Source organism: Botrytis sinoallii (assembly GCF_014898435.1).
Source record: "Botrytis sinoallii strain Bc 23 chromosome Unknown BSIN_037, whole genome shotgun sequence".
In the NCBI taxonomy this organism is placed as follows: domain Eukaryota; kingdom Fungi; phylum Ascomycota; class Leotiomycetes; order Helotiales; family Sclerotiniaceae; genus Botrytis; species Botrytis sinoallii.
Genome location: NW_024066064.1, coordinates 342,932 through 363,566, shown reverse-complemented (window position 1 = coordinate 363,566; position 20,635 = coordinate 342,932). Strand labels below are relative to the sequence as shown.

At 33.2% G+C, this 20,635-nt stretch overlaps 2 protein-coding genes across 2 annotated transcripts; both read right to left on the bottom strand.

Moving 5' to 3' along the window:
- Window positions 1-647: 647 nt before the first annotated feature.
- EAF02_011928 (uncharacterized protein) lies at window positions 648-1,930 on the bottom strand (the record flags this gene model as incomplete). Its single annotated transcript, XM_038907976.1, has 2 exons — window positions 648-1,811; window positions 1,865-1,930. The coding sequence occupies 2 exons, from the start codon at window positions 1,928-1,930 to the stop codon at window positions 1,317-1,319; spliced, it is 561 nt and encodes a 186-aa protein (XP_038752321.1). The 3' UTR covers window positions 648-1,316.
- A 367-nt stretch (window positions 1,931-2,297) lies between these two features.
- EAF02_011927 (uncharacterized protein) lies at window positions 2,298-3,945 on the bottom strand (the record flags this gene model as incomplete). The annotated part of the gene is made up of 4 exons (XM_038907975.1): window positions 2,298-3,338; window positions 3,404-3,475; window positions 3,531-3,805; window positions 3,894-3,945. The coding sequence occupies 4 exons, from the start codon at window positions 3,943-3,945 to the stop codon at window positions 2,298-2,300; spliced, it is 1,440 nt and encodes a 479-aa protein (XP_038752320.1).
- Window positions 3,946-20,635: the final 16,690 nt, after the last annotated feature.

Sequence of the window (20,635 nt, the reverse complement as noted above, 5' to 3'; positions counted from 1 at the left end):
TCAATTCAAAACTTTACAAATCAATACATTTAGAGTTTTTTAATATTTTTCATATTCCTCGATTCAAGAATATAATTTGTTATATCTTCCATACTTTTAAGTTTAAATAAAAGACCTTTTGAATTTATATCAAATATATATTAAATAATCACTTCCTCTTCCAATTCTATAATATTATAACAATTCGCTTGAATTTCTATACAAAAAAGTAAACCTTTTATTCTATATCGAAAAGTCGTACAAAGGATATTATAAAATATAACAGTTTTTCGAATACTTAATTTTTTATTTTTATAAATAATTTTGATAGTAAAAAGTATACAAGCTTCTTGATTATTTGAATTCATTATAGATTATTGATAAAATGTGTATTAAAAGAAAAAGGTATAAATTGAGATGAAAATGGGCTACTTGATGATATGGGCCACTCAATGATAAACCATGTTAATCTTATTATAGTGAGTGTAAATAACTAGATAGTCATAGCTTTAATAAAAGCTTAACCCCTTTTTCACTTAATTAATAAGCGGCTTTATGGTTTGCTTACATAACTCAATCCAAATATTAAAGATTGTTTTCATTTTTTCTAATATCATTCGGTTCTTTTTGACTCCAGGATTATCATTCAAAGTATCTCAAGACATGTTATCTTATTAATTCAATATAAATAGGAATTAAGACCAAAGTTTATATTTACATTCTATAGGCTCCTATTGTAGTTGCAGCTTTGGGTAAGGCCGCTTCAATTCTTATTCAAATCAAACAATGAGATAGCAAAGTACCAGCTTGGAGGGATGGAATCCAGTGTGGTCGGTGGAAAGAATCGAAGTATGGAAGACCCCGGTGTGGTGGTAAGGGAAACACCAAATGCAGATGTTCTCTCGGTCCCATGGGGTCAGAAAATAGACTTTGTTGTTGGTCGCTTGGAGATGGTTATGTGTTCGTATTTGGGAACAGTGGACTTTGATTGCGGAGCGGGGTTGTGTTTTTTGTATTTGTCAGATCTTATATGTACATAGCAACGGCTGGAATTGATTTAATTTTTACTTCCATTTGATCATAGTGAATTGCCTGTCTCGCCAAGTAGAGCCGGGTAATTATGCCAAGAATTGTAGGCTCCATTATCTTGGAAAAGCTTCTAGAGGTTAAATAAATCCGGCTTGTTTGCCGATGCCAAGGTGAATGCGTATTGATAATTTAGGGTTTAGTCAGTAGGTCCTGCAGCATTATCTTTCGAAAATTGTAAATCAGGCACTCCCATTTGAGCTCATAATCGAGCAAGAAAACAAATTATGATAGCATCTCAAAACTTCCATTCATTCATGATCATCAATAGCTTTCTTTTTTCCCTTCCTGTTTCCAACCTTTCCTCCATTTGGTTTGGTCAAGAATCGATCAATTCCAGCCTTATACTCCCCCACCGAGATTCCTTCCTCCTTTACAATAATAGCAGCAGCGATTCCGAAAGCTTCATCCCGTTCTGATTTTAACAAAGCTGCTTTCTCGGCAGAATCCATCTTTCGAATTCTCTCCTTCCTCTCTGATTCTTCCATCTTTTCAGTGATTGCGAATCGATTCAAATCCTTCTCCAACTTGTCGATATCCTTCTGCATACACTGCTTCTCTTCTTTCACTTGATGGTTAAGCTTGTTGTCCAAACCACGAGCAATTCTCCTCTCAACTTCCTTCATTTCTGTTGTTCGAGTAGCCGATACATCAATTCCACCGGACGCGATAACGGCACGCGCAGAAGCCATGCGAGCAGCGATTTTTTCAATCTTCTCTTCTACTCGTATCAAACCAGGCAGATCCTACAATCATGTCAGTATACTTTGAAATAAGTTCATAAATTGATGATTCTTACAGTTTGCAGATCTTCGGCGATCTGTTGCCATTTTGCAGCAAGGCAACACCACTCCTCATCTGTCATCTCCTCGGATCAGTTTCGGAGCTTATCAGATAGCTCCTCGAATCTCCGAAGCTTTGATTTCAATTCCGTTTCATTCATATCGTTTGACATTCTGGCTTCGTGGGAATAAAAACGAATTAACAGAGTCTGCGCTTAGAATTTCGATGCGTTGATGTATAAAAGAGGGATGGTGATACGGTGGAATCAAACTACAAGGATAGTCTATGCTTACCTTCAAAAGTCAGCCTTGTTTATCCGTCTTTTAGTATCAAGATTTTTCCATCCAAGTGATGTTCCTTAGAAGATAGGCCTTCCCTTGGAATGAAGTGATAGTAAATTACAAGAAAATCTATTAACAGCTGTGCGCACACGTGATTTGTTATATTCCCTACATAGATGCGGGCTGTACTCCCCTCAATGAGATACTAGCCCTCACTCTCACTCCATCACCAATATCAAAGTTGTCCTGTAGTGTCATATCCGGCGCCTTCTGCAAATCTTCAAATGGTATCTCCACAGCGCCAATCTCTGTATCTTCATTCATACATGCAATCCGCAAATTTTCAGCTGTTATATCTGCGGAGGTGACTGGAATACGGAAGTTTTGATCAAAGGTCGGATTGTTGATATCTTTACCGGGTGCATCTGTCTGCACAGCCGTCTGGAAACGGTGTTTGCTTCCCCACGTAACAAGTACACTAGGCTTCAAAGTTTCTCGCTGGCCTTTGATGCCGAAAGCACCCGCGACAAGTACGTTGAGGATTCCGCACATGAGACCAGTACCACTATGATCAGACGCCGAGAAGCTGCTGCTATCATCAGCAGTAAACTGGAAGAATTCACATGATATAGCGATTTTGCTCTCGCTCTCGGTGCCCTCATGCAGCATTCTGAGCTCTTGCTTGCCACCAGCCAAGAGGATATCCTTGACAGTGGTGACAGCTACACCAACCTCATCATCGGAATTCAAGTCGTGATCTGACACGACGACTTTGATGCGTTGATTGAAATCTGATACCACGAAATCATGGGTCTCACCCCACGCCGGAGTTGTAGTATTATTCTTAGTCGTCGTCCTCCATGCTTCTTCAGCGCCAACTTGGATCTCAGCATAGCAATCCGGACTCGCCCTTGTCAACTTGGAAAACAGCCTCTTCGTCTTGGACTCGGACTCCTCAGTAACAACCCATGCTTTTTCTGCGGTGATCCGAACGATTCCTAGTGGCTGATGATAAGTCTTAAAATAATCGTTATTTGCGTCTAGTTTAACCAAGATACGATTTGGCAGGACGACCACACTGTTAATGATGCCCATCAGCACCTTGCGAACAGCGTTGTCGACGAGAGACAAGTCGGCGATATTAGCGGCGCCGGTGAAGTTTAGTTTGAGCTCGGGCGGGTTTATGAAGGAGATTTGGGTGGCACCGATCTAAGGGGAGATTTAGCAAGAGAGCTGGATTGTTCGGCTTTGGTGTGCTATAATGTGCCACTTACCAATGGAATGATATTCGTAAGAGGACATAACAGAATGGAGAGTCTGCCGTTTAGTATAACTTCTTTAACTCCCTGTTGAACGATTAGCTATCTTGTGAATTTATGTCGGTGACTTGTTATAACGTACAACTTTAGGCATCATGTTTCCATCCAGCTCAATATCACACTGACCATCCCAATCCACATTCAAGTCAAGCTTGATACCATCATGAGCAGTCTTTGTTACCTTGACATTGGAAAACATGATTGGTGTGGCGCCAAGCTCGATCTTGGTGAAGTGTAAAGTCGCCAGCGGGCCAGGGAGCATGGTCTTGAACATAGGCTCGACGATGTCCTTGACCATTTTGCTGCCGGCAGCCTCGATGTTGGGCCATAGCTGTGCGACGATATCGTTCAAGAAGCCTACTCGATTAAACAGCGAGTCAGTTTTGATTGCTCAATCCTCTTGCAAGACAATGATTAATGTGATTTAGAGCCACTGTCGACATACCAGCAGACTCTCCACCGCCATCAATCGTCAATTTTTCGATGAGTGCGGCCATCTTAAGAGTGCTTATCGTTCTACAAATTTCAGCTTGCGAGAACAAGTTTGAGGTGGTGATTGAATTTGGAAGCTCCTTGAAGTTATGAAATGAACTTCTTTTGTCCACGAGATCCAAGACATTGGGTCATTATATATGGTGGAGGGGAAGCTAATGTGGTCATTTCTCAGGGCGAGCGTGATAGGATAGTTGGTTGTCTGTGGCTATGTGCAATTACATCAGCGTGCACCACGTCAGTGGTTATGGCCACGTCGTGTGGGGCAGATCCAATCGTAATCAAGCCAAGCCGCCCGCCGAGATTTTAACCCGCACAGGAATCAGGTAATTAGTTATTATTGTCAACATAGAAAAAAACGATCCGAACGGGCCCTTAGTCTCTTGGGCTTAGACTTAAGCATAGACCACAAAATATCAACAGCACATTCATTCTATGTGACCGTGCCAGGGCGTACGCCCGCGGTGATTGAATATACTACCGCGCAACGCTTTCTGTAACTCTTTCGCCCCCATGCGTTCGATGCATTGCCTGCATTAGAATATTCTGTATTTCATTTGTATAGACGTCAACTTTGTATATTGTATGTACATCTATCATGTCAACTTTTATTCTAGAAAGAACAACGACTGGAAATTGTATCTCTCAAGTGGAGTTTTCTCAAATAGTGGGCCACCTGAGACTTTCACATAGGGAAGTAAGAATACAACAAACTATTTGTACGACAAGGACTCCCGATATCTCAAATATCAGTCAAGTATACTCGGACATGGGCTAAAGAGATATCGTTGAAGATGTTGTGTGAGTCGATAACTGCAATGTTGGTTGTGTCCATAGCTACGACAGCTCTGAACATGGCAAGTACTATGAGAATGGAGATGAAACAACAATAGTGGGGTCAATTAGTGTGCAGAGTTCTCGCCGGCTATAGCATGATTGAACCGTCCTTTTATACGGAATAAAGACCAGATTCCACGTGGTCAGTAAGATAGGCAATTGGATCCATCTACACTTGGTTAAGAATGACACAACTCAATACTACGAAAGATTTGATATTAGCAATTTCCCTCGGAGATCAAGTACGACATTACCATTTACATTAGTCTTGTCTCTCTTGGTCTTTGATTGGTTTCTGAACTTCCCCTGTAGTCTAACATTGATTGATTGATTGATTTCATTTATATCCATCTTCAGTCTAAGATTATATAGAACGGCTAGATCTCTAGAGGCTCTAGCAGATAACTTTTTATTCTATAAAAATGGATATATACGATTTAGGGAAATAAAAACAAATGCTAGGAAACAGTGCCCGCTCATTATATATATTATATATAATAAGAAAATTGTGAAAATTAAGAAATTATAAGAAAATCAAAGCCCTTTCTTATTTCTCTAATTACTTTTTCTTCATTCTCTTTTCCTTTCTCCTTTTCTATTATTATTCCTTTCTTTATTTTATTTTATATAAAAGCTCTGGCCAGGTGTTATGCTCTTGTAGTGATTTTGGTGATATTAATAAATTTAATGGTTAATTCAATATTTACTTTTGTATAGAATAGAAATTATATAATAATCTTAAATAATGGTATATTCTTGAATATTTCTTTTCTTTCTACTTTATATATAGAATAACTAATAAGGAGGTATTGTGGAGCCTCAATATTACCATATATATATTTATTATCAAAAAGTTTGAATCGATATAAATAAGATTTGATATATTTATAATCTAATTTGAGTTGAAAATATACGCTAGCAGTATTTTACTTAGTTTCGCTTGATAGCTTGATTTTCGATTCTATTTTTTATGGAAATAGCTTTGAATAGGTCAAAGGGGATTGATTTGATTTGAATTTGTATTAATTGAGAATAGAAAGCCATTGATCTGAATCGTATTTTTTAATCATTATATCTAGAAGTCCAAAACTTGTTTTATTTGAGATAGAATATATTGTGGTTGTTTTTTTTGCTAGTTTATTTACTAGCTTATTTCCTTTTACTAAAGTATATCCTGGAATCTAATTTAGAGATACTTTAGCTCCTTTTTGCTTTAATAATTTCCGCTACTTTGATTATTCGAATTTGATAGATCTGTTCAAAATGGTCTGATAGTATTTTTAAGTGATATAGATTAGCTTGATTATCTGAATATATTTTGAATTTATTATTAATATAGATAATTGTACTAATATATTTAATAGCTCTAGTAACCCCATAAAGCTCTTTATTATACATTAATTGATTACTATTAATATTTAATTATTATTGATATGAAATTCGATTGTTTGATTATATTACAATTATATCTATATTTATATCTATTTTTTTTTCAATAAAAGAGGCATCAGTATAAATGTAGGTAATATCTTTATCTCTATAATTGAAAACAATATTGTGAAAAATAACAGTATCTTTTTTTAATGAATTACTAATATTAATTCTAAAAGGAATTTCCTTTTTCCATGGGGGGAAGTTAAAGTGAATAATTTTTTCAAGTAAAATAGGATTGAGATTCTGATTTATTGATCTTCTAATTCTATTAAGTTGAATTGATTTATATCATTTTCTTTAAGGAGTAGGGATTACTTTCAAATTGGTTTAATATTAAACTAATATTTCTTTTTCGATATTGATTAAATAGTTTGGCGAGAGTTTAGCTAGATGAAACGTGTATTGCCTAATATTTGAATCTAATCGAATTTTTGGGGGCTTTAGACCTACTTCTACTTCCATTGAAAGGATTGGGGCTGTTTTGAAAACTCCTAATATCTTTCGAAGAGCTAGGTTTTGAAGCGATTGTATTATATTCTTGAAATGAGTTTGATCTCTCCACCAAATTATTGATTCATAATTAAACTATACTAATTACACATACTATATATAATTATCTAAAGGCTTTAGAATTAAGGTTCTTTTCAGTATTAGTTAATCGAGTTATTCGATGGAAGGCATCTTTTGCTTATATAATTCGAATATTAATATGTTAATCGAATTTAAGGTTCGGATTGAATTATATTCTTAGCTATTTAATGAGAAATTAGAATATAATTATTTCTGAATTGGATAGTGTGATTGGATATTTTTTCATTAATTTGGATGATAAAAAGTGTATTAGCTTTGTTTTTGCTAAATCGAATTGGATTGCATTTTTAGAATTGAGTTTATAGATTTGTTTTGTAATTCTCTCTAGGGTTTTGATATTCTTTTTTTATATAAATGAATATATAATTAAAGTAATATTATTTATATAAAAAAAAAACTTGATTGAATTGGGTAAAAAGAGCTTTCTAATATATATAAGGAAAAGAATTAGAGAAATCGGGCTGCCTTGTAGTATTCCAATCGAAATTGATTTGAAAAATTCGATTTGATTATTAAAAGATAGTTTCAATTATCTTTGTTGAAGAAATGAGGTTATCCAGGCTATCAGATTTGTGGGTAGTTTTAGTTTCTTATAAATATCTAATAATCGATTTCTTGAAACATGATTGAATGTTTTTTTTATATTTATAAATAATATTAAGATCTTTTTATTAACTTACTTATTTCTTTCAATTTCTATAATCAATAAAAGTGTAGTATTGATTACTGATTTCTTTTAACATCCTCCCATTTGATTTTTATAAAGAAGATAAATTGTTTTTGTTAAATATCCTAATTATTAAATTAAAATCCTTTTGTTTATTTTATTTAGGCAATTTAAGAATATAATTATTCTATATACTTTTGAAAGAAAATAATCTGGTTTGGAAGCTTTTTTCAAAATAGCTTTTATAGCTTGTTTTTAATATTTCGAATGATATTCTAAATTAATAAGTTTATTAAAAAAAATAAAAAAGGTTTATAGGATTGTTTTGTAAGCCTTTATAATAATCTCTTGAATAATTCCATTTAGGCCAAGGGTTTTTCCTTGGATTTTGATTGAATAGGTATTATTTAATTCGATTTGAATAAGATTAGGCTATTTTTATTACTTAAATTGTTTATACCCTTCCCATTATAGTTTTAGGGTAATAAAAGGGAATAGGAATAGAGTTGATTTGAAAACAAAGCATTTTTCTTTGAAAAAGCTTTTTATTACAATATCCGGTATCCTTTGATCTTGAAAGTCTTTAGTATAAACTATTGCTTTGAAAATTGTCTTTATATCCTCCTTTTCTAAAAACTTATTCCAATAATCCTTCTTTACTGTTTTAATAGCTTGAAAGTACTTGTTTCTAGCGATTCGATATCCTTCCTTAGAGCTATAATTCTCCAAATCTGATTCAATTCTTTGCTTTGCTTCTCTTAACTCTTTTCGGAGATCTTTCAATTCAGGTGTCCACCATGATTTGGCCCTTTTGATTGCAGAAATGAATTATATTATAACTACTTTCTAGAATATACTATAACACAAAGTAGGTTCGCTACACCTACAGATGCTTTCCCGGTTTACTTATGATAAAGCCATTAGTACTAGGCTTCTGTAAAATCTTCTAATTACATTAAACTACCTATTGTATAATTACCTTCGAAAGTTCCGGTCAGAACCAAAACCATTTCTTTACACCTCCATTCCTGTTTGCTCCTTAAGCCTATCTGATACCTCCATCATGCCCTCTACCCTATAGTATCCGATTATAGACCGATACACGCATCTGTCCTCTCGAGCTATATAGACAGTATCGCTGTCGCTATCATTATATGCTACGCCTTGCAGCTAATAACCGTTTTGTATTACCTTGCCGGATTTCTTTTACACAATAAAGCCAACTATATCTCACAGACTTACTATTTCAAACCTTTAGCCAAACAGCCCTTCTATAGTATTTCCAACCCATTAATTAAAGCTTTGCTTGTAAAATCCACTCCCCCAATATATAATTTGTAGTCGAAAATAAAGTGCTAGGAGTGTGTTGCATATGTATATCGTAGGATTGGCCTCTACCTGAAATCCTCCGTCGCTGTAATACCGATCGAGCGTTGTCGAGTGTGGCTTGCTAAAAACGTTCTTTTTATATCGGAGTTCCTTTGCCGTTATGCTGTTTCTGCGTATTCGGAGGTAAGATACTAAAAACGTCCCTCTTTCTATTCTATATATGCTTCCGTTGGTCTCAGTAGATATTATTCTAGTTTTTGTATACTTCTTATTACTTTTCTTACTATTTGTAAATATCTGATCCGGTATACCTGCAGATCGTATGTATTGTTGGGTTGTGAAAACTCTGCATACTAGTGTTCCAGAGGTGTTCTGTCGATTTTTGTTTATCAAGTTAAGAATATCGGCCCTGCTCCCAACACAGGCTTCAATCAGACTTAGCTATATTATAGAAGCTTCATTATCTGCTATTTCAAAAGCTAGTTCTGCTTCGCAAACGCTCTGTCGTGATATGCTCTAGCTCTGCTTTTTATATAGATTTGTAAAGGTATGGTTCTGTATCAATCCCACTCTCATCTCCTTTTCACTATCGAATGGTTTTCATTTCCGTTTTGCTGGTAGTCCTTTGTTCTGAGTATCTTCGCGATTACCCTCTGGTGATTAGCTGTACATACCTTCGCTCCCAGTACGGCCTCCGATTAGTGTACAACCACCACCCGGCTCCAGCTGACTCTACTTAGCTCTCCGATCGCACGATCGAAGGTTCGTAGGATACACCACGTACAGGTGAGAGTCATCGTATCCCTGTAGTCTAACATCTTACTAGCAGTCAAGTCAAGTGTGAGAAAATGCGAGAGGATACGAACCAGTTCACCACAAATATATTTGCGGGTATCGGAATTGAAAGAAGCATTAATATCTCAAAGTCGATAAAGAGCAAGAACATAAAGCAGACCAGCAATGTGTAGAGATGTCGAAGATGAACCGACGACTTCCGGCACGATACTTTGGGAATTCAGCTTGAGCAAATGGACAAGAGCAGCTGATGTGTTTGTTCACCCAACCACAAGAATTAGGTTGCTATGGGCAATTTAAAGACCAAATTTCGAAAACTACAGGGAATAAAGCAGAAAAAATTGGAAGAGGGAGGAAGGGGAGGGAAAGGCGCGAGGGGGGGAAAGGTTTTAGAGCCCGCAAAAAAGTGATCATGTCGAGGTTTAACCTAATAATCAAAAGGCTTTGAAGAGTGAGATCACAAGGGGTTTCCCCTTTACATCTACACTCCCTCTGCCAGAATAAAAAATTGAAAGGAAGAAGGCGAAGCGGGTCGAGGAGGTACAGAAAAATGGATAAAGTTATCAGGAAATATTAGACTTGTGGTAAATATCCCAACTGGACTTTCCCCGTCCATCTTCTTGTTACCATCAATGCTACCGTCAGAATATCCGGGAGAGGGTATCTTTGTATTACATTTAATTTCGCTGTCTATCTCATGTGAAGAGAGAATCCAGTTGCTGTAATTAGTGAGGCCAAACTGGTTTGCATGGTTACACCAATACAAAATAGATCAGCCTGTTCCATTCATAATACTTAGGAGGGGATTGTTGAGAAAATATAGATGTAGTAAAGATTAAGAAAGACCCTCACAAAATAGAAAGATTGTTACTAAAGAACGGCAACTTTGAAAGAGCATCCTTTTTTCGAAGAGTATCATTACTAATCATAACCTTAGTATCAGAATGCTCCCTGATATATGCTTTAGCGAAGACTTTCGAAAGATTAACAGAGCGAAATCTGTTATTCGTGATCAATAGAATGATTCAATAATAGTTTTTAACATAGCAATCATAGACATAAAGCAGGCTAGGAATAAGATCAGCTTCACCTGGTTTCCCCATGATACCAACTTTGCGATGATTATACCGATGACACTCAAAGCCACTACACTGCTTCGGGGCGAGTACGCATGAATCTCCTCTGAGCATCTAATTCCTTCCACTATAGGAGTTAAGTGGGGTTAGGGCTAGTCCTTAATATTCATTTGACTATCGTTAAAAGAACTTCTTGTAAACATGACACACAGGATCACTAGAGCTATATGCTTCAGTCGTCATAAAGTACGTTAAGGAATCAATAACTCAATTTATGTGAGTCTATGTGTCCCTCACATCCCTATCGACAAAAGCGAACACCATTAATTCAACTAATATACTCGAAGATTATCTCTGAAAATCTCTGAGCCCTTTTTCGCAACTTCTAAGTATTTTGAAGACAGCATCGCCCAGAAATTTTAGTAGGTAATCCATTCGACTTTACACTGTCAAATCAAGGAAAGGTGAATTCTGCCTTCTTACAAAACTCCTCCAATGAACTGAGCTTCCCCTTTGCTCTACCGTTATTCTCTGACTTCTGCCCCGGTGGTTTACTATAGAACCCACACACAACAAATTTCGAAGGAAACTTTTTCTTCGAAATATAACCCTTTCGCGATCGATTTAGATTATAGTTATTAAACCAAATTGATTACAATTGCCCTTAAATGATTCTAACTAATAGTTGTTGTAATACTATTGTCGATACTCTAAATACAAAACTCATACGAAAATTCATATAAAATTTTTATTCCAAATCTTCAAAATAAGAATATAATTTCCAATATAAATTATTTCAATAATTTATCAATACTTCGGGATATAGTTATAATAAAGACTTCAAAAAAAGCCTTTATCATATCAAACATTTATCCTATTATTGTTCTAAATATCCTAATATCTTTAAATCCTTTTTTATTTTTGGAAAACCCTCAATTCGAAATTTTTAGCCCTATTTTACTAATCAATTAGCTAATTAATTCTGAAAGAAGAGTTGAAGAGTTTAATCTATTTAGTAACCTTTTCATTATTTAAAATATAATCAATACTATTTATATATTCAATTAGAATAAGAAATAGTATTCTATAATACCTTTTAGCAATTAAAATAAACAATTTAGAATACAAAACAAAGCAACTATATCAAAAAAAGTAATTCTAAAAATAAAAGATCTTATAATATTAGTCTCAACTCTTTCTCAATCATATAATAAGCAATTAAAGCTATTAGATCTTCTAGAAATCTTTAAAGAATATATTAAAAAAGAAAAGCTTACTATAATCTCCAATATTATTATATCTCAAATTACTCATCTCGAATTAGCTATATGAAAAATCGAATTTCAAGTTAAAATATTAGTTAAAAACCCAATCCCAATTATTATTTTATTTATTTATTTATTTATAGTGATTAACGTCTAATATCTGACCTCCCAAGGGGTATTCTAGACGTACTAAGGAGCGGGCCTACGGGCCGCTAGCGTTCCAGCCGCTCATAGTAGTGTAATGTTAGCTAATCAGGGGCTTGTTGCCTCTGGTGTTCCCCCGCTTAGTACCGCTCATGGCGATCCTGCGGCTGTTCTGTCTAAGGGTTTGTGGTCCTGCTTCAGAGGGCCTTGTTTCGTATGCCATCCGGGTGTCGGCGGATGATCAGGTCGATCGCTGTCGATCGGGAGAGCGCTCGGAGCGCTTATGGCTGTTCGGTGCGGGTCTTAGATTGATTGGGGTGGAGAGCTCATCCTCGGGGTATTGGAGCAGGTTGGAATTCGCGTAATCCCAATTATTATAATATTAATTAAATTAACTTTTGTAATTATAGCAAAAAAAAGAGAATAGAATCTAATTAATAAAGGAAAAGCTATTAAGTCTATTTCAATAAATAAAAAGATTGAAATTACTCAAAGATATCTAATCCTGATTAAATTAGAGATTATAAATATTATCTTTTATTTATTTATATCAATATAAAACTAAATAAACAAAGTATTTCAGAAAACTAGAATTAAAGATTCAGTTATAATAATAGTAACCCTATCTCTGAATAGTAATATAATAATTACTATAAACACTCCTTTTATATTACAATTTCTAATAGAAAAGAAGATAATCTAAAACAATCTTATCAAATTCAAAAGAATTCAAAAGAATCAAGAATAATATAAAGTTATTATCCACAAAATCCCAATAAAAGAATTCTCAAAATCAAAAGAATAAATCTCATTTTAAAGAAAATCAAAATCTTCAACCTAAATTTCAAGTTTATAAGAATCTCTTTTTATTTATATTATTATCAAAAAGAGCTTATTAACAGAAAGGAGCTATAATGATTGATTGATTGATTGATTGATTGATTTAATTTAACGTCCCGCTTCAGTTCATGACTATATAAGACGGCTAGGCCATAAGGGCACTAGCGAGTAACTTTTGAAATACACAATGGGAATAGAATATTGAGGGAAGTGAAAACAAATACTGAGGTATATTGCCTATTATTGTATATAATTCATACAATAAGTTTTGAAGAGGGTTTTACTTTTCTCTTTTTTTCTCTTTCATTTCTTTCCTTTCTTTCCTCTTTCCTCTTTTATATCTCTTTTTCTATTTTTTAATTGCTTTTTCTCCTTCGCTTATTGAATCTATTTCTTCAACTATTTCGTTTTGAATTTCGGCTTTAGCTAGATACCAAATCCTTGTAGCAATTTTAGTAGTATTGATGAAATTGATTATTAGTTCAATGCCTATTTTTGTATATAATAGGAATTATAGATTGATTTGAGATATTGATAGGTTTTTGAAGATTTCTTTCCTTTCTTTTCTATATATCAGACATTCAATCAAAAGGTAGGCAGTAATTTCGATATTGTTGTAGATACACTTATTATTAGAAAGCTTAAATCGATATAGGTAGAACTTAATATAATTATGGCCAATTTTGAATTGAAAGAAAGCATTAGTGGTATTTCGCTTAATGCCTTTCGATAGCTTGATTTTGAAGCCAATTTTCCATGAGAAGAGTTTCGAATAGGTTATATCAGATTAATTCGGTCTGGATTCATATTGATTAAGAGTCTTTAGCCATTAATCGGAATCGTATTCTTTAACTATCATATCAAATAGCCCTATACTAGTTTCGCTTGAAGTAGTCTGTATTGAAGTTACCTCTTTTGCTAATTTATCCGCTATTTCGTTTCCTTATATCGAAGTATGACCTAGAACCCAATTTAAAGAGACTTCTACTCCTTTTGTTCTGATAATCTCTGCCGCTTCGATTGCTCTTATTTGATAGGTTTGCCCTGAATAATCAGAGGGGGTTTTGAAACGATAAAGTCCAGCTTGATTATCTGAATAGATCTTAAATTTCTGGCCTTTATATGTTATAATACTAGCATATTCGATAGCTTTTGTAATTTCAAAGAGTTTTCCATTATAAACTAATTGATTTGAATCGATATTGATTTGTTTTCGATGAGAAATTACTTTGTTTGGTTATATTGCAATTATTCCTATTCCTATTCCGATTCCTTTTTCGGTAGAAGATACATTAGTATATATATAAATTGTATTGTTGTTTCTATATTTGAATATAATATTATAAAGAATAATTGTATTTTCTTTCAAAGCTTTATTAATATTGATTTTATAAAGAGTTTCTCTTTTCTAAGAAGGAAAGTTATAATGAATAATCTTTTCGAGAATAATTGGATTAAAGTCTTGATCTATCGATTCTCTGATTTTATCTAATTAGAATGACTTGTATTGTTTTCTTCGAAGAATAGCTATTACTTCTAAATCCAATTTGTATTGAGATAATAATTCTTTTTTGATATTAATTGGATGGTTTGGAGCGAGTTTCACTAATCGAAAGGTGTATTGTCTTATATTTGAATCTAGATGGATTTTTTGCTGGCTTTAAACCTGCTTCGATTTCCATTGGAAGGATTGGGGCAGTTTTGAAAACTCCAAGTATTTTTCGAAGCGCTAGGTTTTGAAGTGATTAGAGGATATCCTTGAATTTAGCTTAACCTTTCCATCAAATCTCCAATCCATAATCTGTAATACTTGTTATACAGGCTAAATATAGTTGTCTTGTAGTATTAGAGCTAAGATCCTTTTGTGTATTGACTAATTGAACTATTCGTTGAAAGACTCCTTTTACTTGTATTACTCTGATATTGATATATTAGTCGAATTTGAGATTTGAATCGAATCAGATACCAAGCCATCTAATTAAAGATTGGGGTATTACTATTTTTGTATTAGATAGAATGATTAGATATTGAACTATTAATTTGGACAAAGAGAAATACATTAGCTCTATTTTAACTAAATCGAATTGGATTGTATTTTTTGAGCTGAGTTTGTATAATTGTTTTGTAGCTCTTTCTAATAAATTGATATTCTTTTTTTAGATAGATGAGCTAGTAATCAAAGCGATATTGTTAATATAAGAAAGGAATTTGATTGAATTCTGTTGAAAAAGGTCTCTGATATATATTAGAAATAGAATTGGCGAGATAGGGCTACCTTATGGAATTCCTGTTGAAATTGGTTTGAAGGATTCGGTTTGATTATTAAAGGATAGTTTTAGTTGTTTATATTGTAGGAATGAAGCTATCCAAGCAATAAGATTTGTAGGTAATTGTAATCTTTTACAGATCTCTAAAAGCCGATTTTTGGAAACGAGAAAGCAGGCTAAACGCATTAGGCGTATTACGTAATCATCTTGATTGATATAGTCAACTGGATTGTACATAGCTTTCAATAGAATACGCACTACACTTAATACCAATAAATCTATCTATTCTATACGTCTTTTCTGGTGACCTACGCAGGGATTCAAGATACGTTCAATATCTTATCTCCATTCTCTTTGTAGTTAAGCCTTTTAATTAAGAATATTCAGAAACCCTCTTTACCTCTAAGTTCGTTGCATGGCAGCGCCTGTATGACGATCAATACACTGGCATCAAAAAAGCTTTCAAAAGAGCTGTAGATACTATACAGTCTTGTTGATTTGGAGGACCGTTATATAGTTGCGGAAATCCAGTGTTTGAACAACTTCTTCTGATCCTTCTTTTTATCTCTCAAATACCCCTCTTTTCAGAAATACTCTACATATTCACTTTTACAGCATCTCCCGTAAGGATTCAGCGTCACCTTATTACTAGAATACGAACTCCTTTCGACTTTTAAAATACCTTTTTAATACTACTCTTGATTTCGGAAATCTGCAGTACAGATTTTCAATCTCACCCTGAACAACACCAGTACCATTCCCTTCGAGCGAATCCAAATTATTATTCGATTCTTTCGATATTACTCTCATTTTAATTCCAAAAAACGAAACCTTTACCTCCCACTCGCTTAGTAATTACTAGAGGATATATAAAACCCCTTCAAAGACCTAATCCTATTACTTATCAAACTATAACTTCGACTTTCCATTCTTCAAATTCAAGAATCCTTTTAATATACTATTTGCTGAATCCTTCTATAATATCAAATAACTTTATTGTTTTGATAGCTTATACTGAATAGACTAAAGTCAAGATTAACAATATACCATCTTTCTCGGAAAAAAAGAATACTATTAAGTTATAGATTCGGAAAGTCAAGCAAACTATATATCTTGTTATTAACGACAATATTTATAAGCTATATACCTTCTTTAATCTTGTTCTATTTAAGTTCGCTGGTAGAGCTAGTGAATGGCTAAACAAAGACAGAGAGTTTTCTGAGATTATAAATGATATTAATTTAATAAGTAAGGCTTTGCAAAACAAGTTTATTATTACTCTTATTAATCACTTTTTGAGCAAGGAAAATGAAGATTCGATATAAATAGTTCTTAATGCTATAAGCTTTTTAATTTAAGAGAAAGGTGAATTTATTTAAAAATACTATTAATGTATTAAGGATTTATAATCGGAAATAGGTTGTAAAGATATACTTTCCTTTGAGCACAATGCCGATATTCTTTAAGCCAATATTCAAGAAATCTTGATTAAAGTATTCGTTATCGATCTTATCGATCCTAATCTTTGCTCAGGATCTATCAAGCTAAATGCTATCTGCAGATCCCTAAATGAAAGTTATTCTATAATATATAATATTCAGAAGAATATAAAAATGGAAAAAACACTCGTCCAAAACAATATCGTTGATTATATCATTAATGCTTTAAAGAAACAAAATCTTAAGGATTTATTTAAAAAGAAGATTGAATCTTTTTTAGAATAAATATCTCAATCCTAATCCTCTAATCAACAAAATCGAAATACCCCTAACAATAATTATAATTTTAATAATGGAGGAAACAACAGTTCGAGTTCGAGATTATCAAATCCAATACCCCAATCTGCTTATATTCAAGCTTCTGTATCGATAGGTATACAAGCAAAAGAGGCTGGACTAAACCTAAAGAACTCTTAGAATAATATTATCAACAGAACAGAATAATACAACTATTCAAAAAAGCCTTTATATTTTAAATACAGAATCTATAGTCACACCAAGCTGGACTACATAAATCAATCTCTTCAATACTGGGAACAAGCTGTTTTAAAAAGTATGGTTTTCCCAAACCATTCTATTATAGCTATGTCAATGGCTTATATACACCCTTAATCGTCTAATACTAATAATCGAGTCGATCTAAACAACTACCAGAAACCTAAGCCTCCCACTAGCCCGGATTTAATCCCTTTTAGATCAGATTCCATTTTCTCTTTAACACAAATCAACAATAATTCAGACTATTCAGATAATGAGATGCCTGCATCTGAAATGTATTTCTTTGATATAGAATTTGATATAGATGTAGATAACAAGCAAGAAGATCAAATTCAAGCTTTTAATCTATTGTTTTGTAAGAAAGCTAAATTTAATAATATATCTAATGCTATTAGAAATCAATATATTATATTTTATACAAAGGATATTTATACAAAGAATACTCTTTACAATAGATATCCTAATATCTTTGCCTTTTATTCTTATAAAAAACCCAAGTCAATTTTTAAAAATTCGCTTCAATCTCTATTTTGTGATTTTATACCTTAATTTCAATTAATTCGAGTTTCTTTAAGCTTTCCTATAGTACACAAATATAAGGAATACGTTTCAAAACTTATATCCTATTCAATCCTAATAAAAAGATCCACTAAGCCTTCTAAACCTTTATCCAACATTATAGTAAGAATAGGAAAAACCCCTATTGATTACAAGAGCTTGTTTTTCATTTTTAAATCGGGAATCTCTGGAATTAATATATTAACTCTTTATCAAATCTCATCCAATACATCTAAAAACCTACGATATTTTATAATTCGAAAGAATACTATTAAGAAGAAAAAGAAGGATATGTAATCTACTATTGAGATTACAAATAAATCTATCTTGCATACTATGATATAATCCAGATCCAATAATAACTTAACTAAAGTCCATTATACTTATATTACAAATATTACCTTGAATCAGAATTAAATAAAACAACATTTTCTATACCTATCAGACAATACAAACTATACACTAAAGTTCCGAATTGCACAAATCGATCTTATTAAGTCTATAAATCTACAGGCAACTAAATCCCAGTCTCACCCATTATTATTAAGATCTCTGATTAGGATAAAGCTTTTCGAGTTTAGGGAATTATCTCAATCCTAGAAGAGAGATATATTACTAAAGTCGTTTTAAGCAGATCTTACTGTATTATTAATCAAGAATCTGATGATAATATAGTCTCCCCAGTACTTATTGATCATTTAGATCTACCACAATATCAGATTGTCTCGAAAAACATTATTTCCATAGGAACAGCTGATGGCGAAAATACTGGATTGAGATAATATATTACTTTTAGCTTTACGGTTGAAGGTATTCAATGTATTATATATACTTTTATTCGATTCAATAATGAGAATCACCCCAATAAGAATGAAAAGAATCTACTTCTCGGTTTATTATGGCTTTATATTGTTAAAGGCTATATTGATATTTTCAATTGCATTATTTCCATTGGTGATGAGGATTTTTCGGAATCTTGTATTCTTATTCAAACTCTACAACTAATGCAATCACTTTCTTATCAACTAGTTTTTTACCTGGCAAACTCTAAATATCAGATTGCTAGACAAAAAGCTGAGATTTCCATGAAGAGTAAACTGTTGAAATCAAGCTATTTCGATGTAGATATAGTATATCCTGAGGGAAAGGTTTCCTTATCCAATTACGATGATATTGAAACTGTTAAAGAGGTCTTTGAGATTGAATCTGATTTTATAGAATCCTTAACTTCATCTAGTTCTTTAAACTTTTAAATTCCAAGTATAACTTTAAACTATAGAAAAAGACTATTTCCTGATTGTCCGAACCCTTTTTGTATACAAAAGTTAGGATATTATATTCTTTAAAAAATGTTATATAGATGTACAGATCCGATATTCCTATTGATATACTTGAATCTATAAATTTTTTATATAAATTTTCTGCTTCCCGATTCAAATTGAAATCTCTTTTCGGAAATCAGTTTCTTACATTTTCCTCTCAAATTGAACTAAAATACTCTATTCCATTTGATTATGTATATCCTACTGAAAGATAACCTATTTCTTGACTATTGTTTACGGATTTGATTAAATTGATATAAGAATGGTTTAATATTAGTAATATGCATATTAGCTCTTTAGCTATAGGAGAGCTATAATAATACATTAAGCGTCTTTTATATATTTACAGGGATTTGAATATAATTAAATTAAGATATATTCTCCTAACTACTCTTTTTATTTATCGGGTACATTTAAAGAAGGGCATATTTCTGTATAAATGCAAGTTTCGATCTTGATATAGTCCTCAACAGATATATTAGTTAAATAAGATCATTCAAAACAACTATAAGTATTTTATGTATGAATACACTATAATAGCTAATAGCAAGTTATCCGATTAGTCTGCAATACCTCTCATCATCAAGAAACCCAGTATTGTATATTCTATACTATCTCCTTACGAATCTGGTCTGGAATGACGAGTCATTTTCGACTATTCGCAAGTGAAAGAAGAAATACCTAACAGTTACTGTACACTAGCTCAAGAAGTTCATAAATATTTATTTTATCCTAATCATATGGTTTTTATATAACTTGATCTTAAATACATATATTAGGCAATGCCTCTCCATCCTGTGGATAAACATATTTTCGCCTTCTCTATAGGAGATTCCGCTCAAATGCAATCTACCCGTATTTCACAAGGTATTCAAACTATATGTTTTTTAATATTCGAGCTTTTATATACTGTTTATAGTTATATTCTGCTCATGCGGAGCATTCAAATCCCCCGAGCATATTGTGCATTGCCGCAAAGTCCTCGCGACCTATGAAACCTGGCCCCCAGATATCAAGCCCAAATACCCACCCTGCAATCAAGCAGTTCAAGAACGACTACTGAAACAGTTAATGTATATACCAGTCAAATTTGCTAAATTCATTGCTATAACAGATTTCTATAAAAGTATATGCCCTAAAACACTATCAGAAGAATAGAAAGAGAGAAGGAAAGGGATCGATTGATCCAGGCGAACATAAGCAGGGAGTAGGAGGGGATAGATCTAGAAAAGCTATGTGGAAGAAAATTGAAGCACACAGCATACCATACTGTAATAGAATGTATACAAAAGCTACCCTTACAGGATAAAGCAGCTTTCAAACAAATACTATATAGGAGATCGGAAAACACGCACGGAGGCGTTCAGAGGATCGGAGATAAAGGTGCAAGTGCACTAACCATCGCTTGGGAGGCTATTGAGGGTATTGAGACCCCATCCCTAGGAAAGGGGGATCATGTAAACTAGAAGATCATCCTGCAGTTAGCCCAACCGTAATGCCCCCTGGGAGGCTCGCCTATACGGCCCGGTTGAAAATTACTAATAATAATAATAATAATAATATAGTTATATTC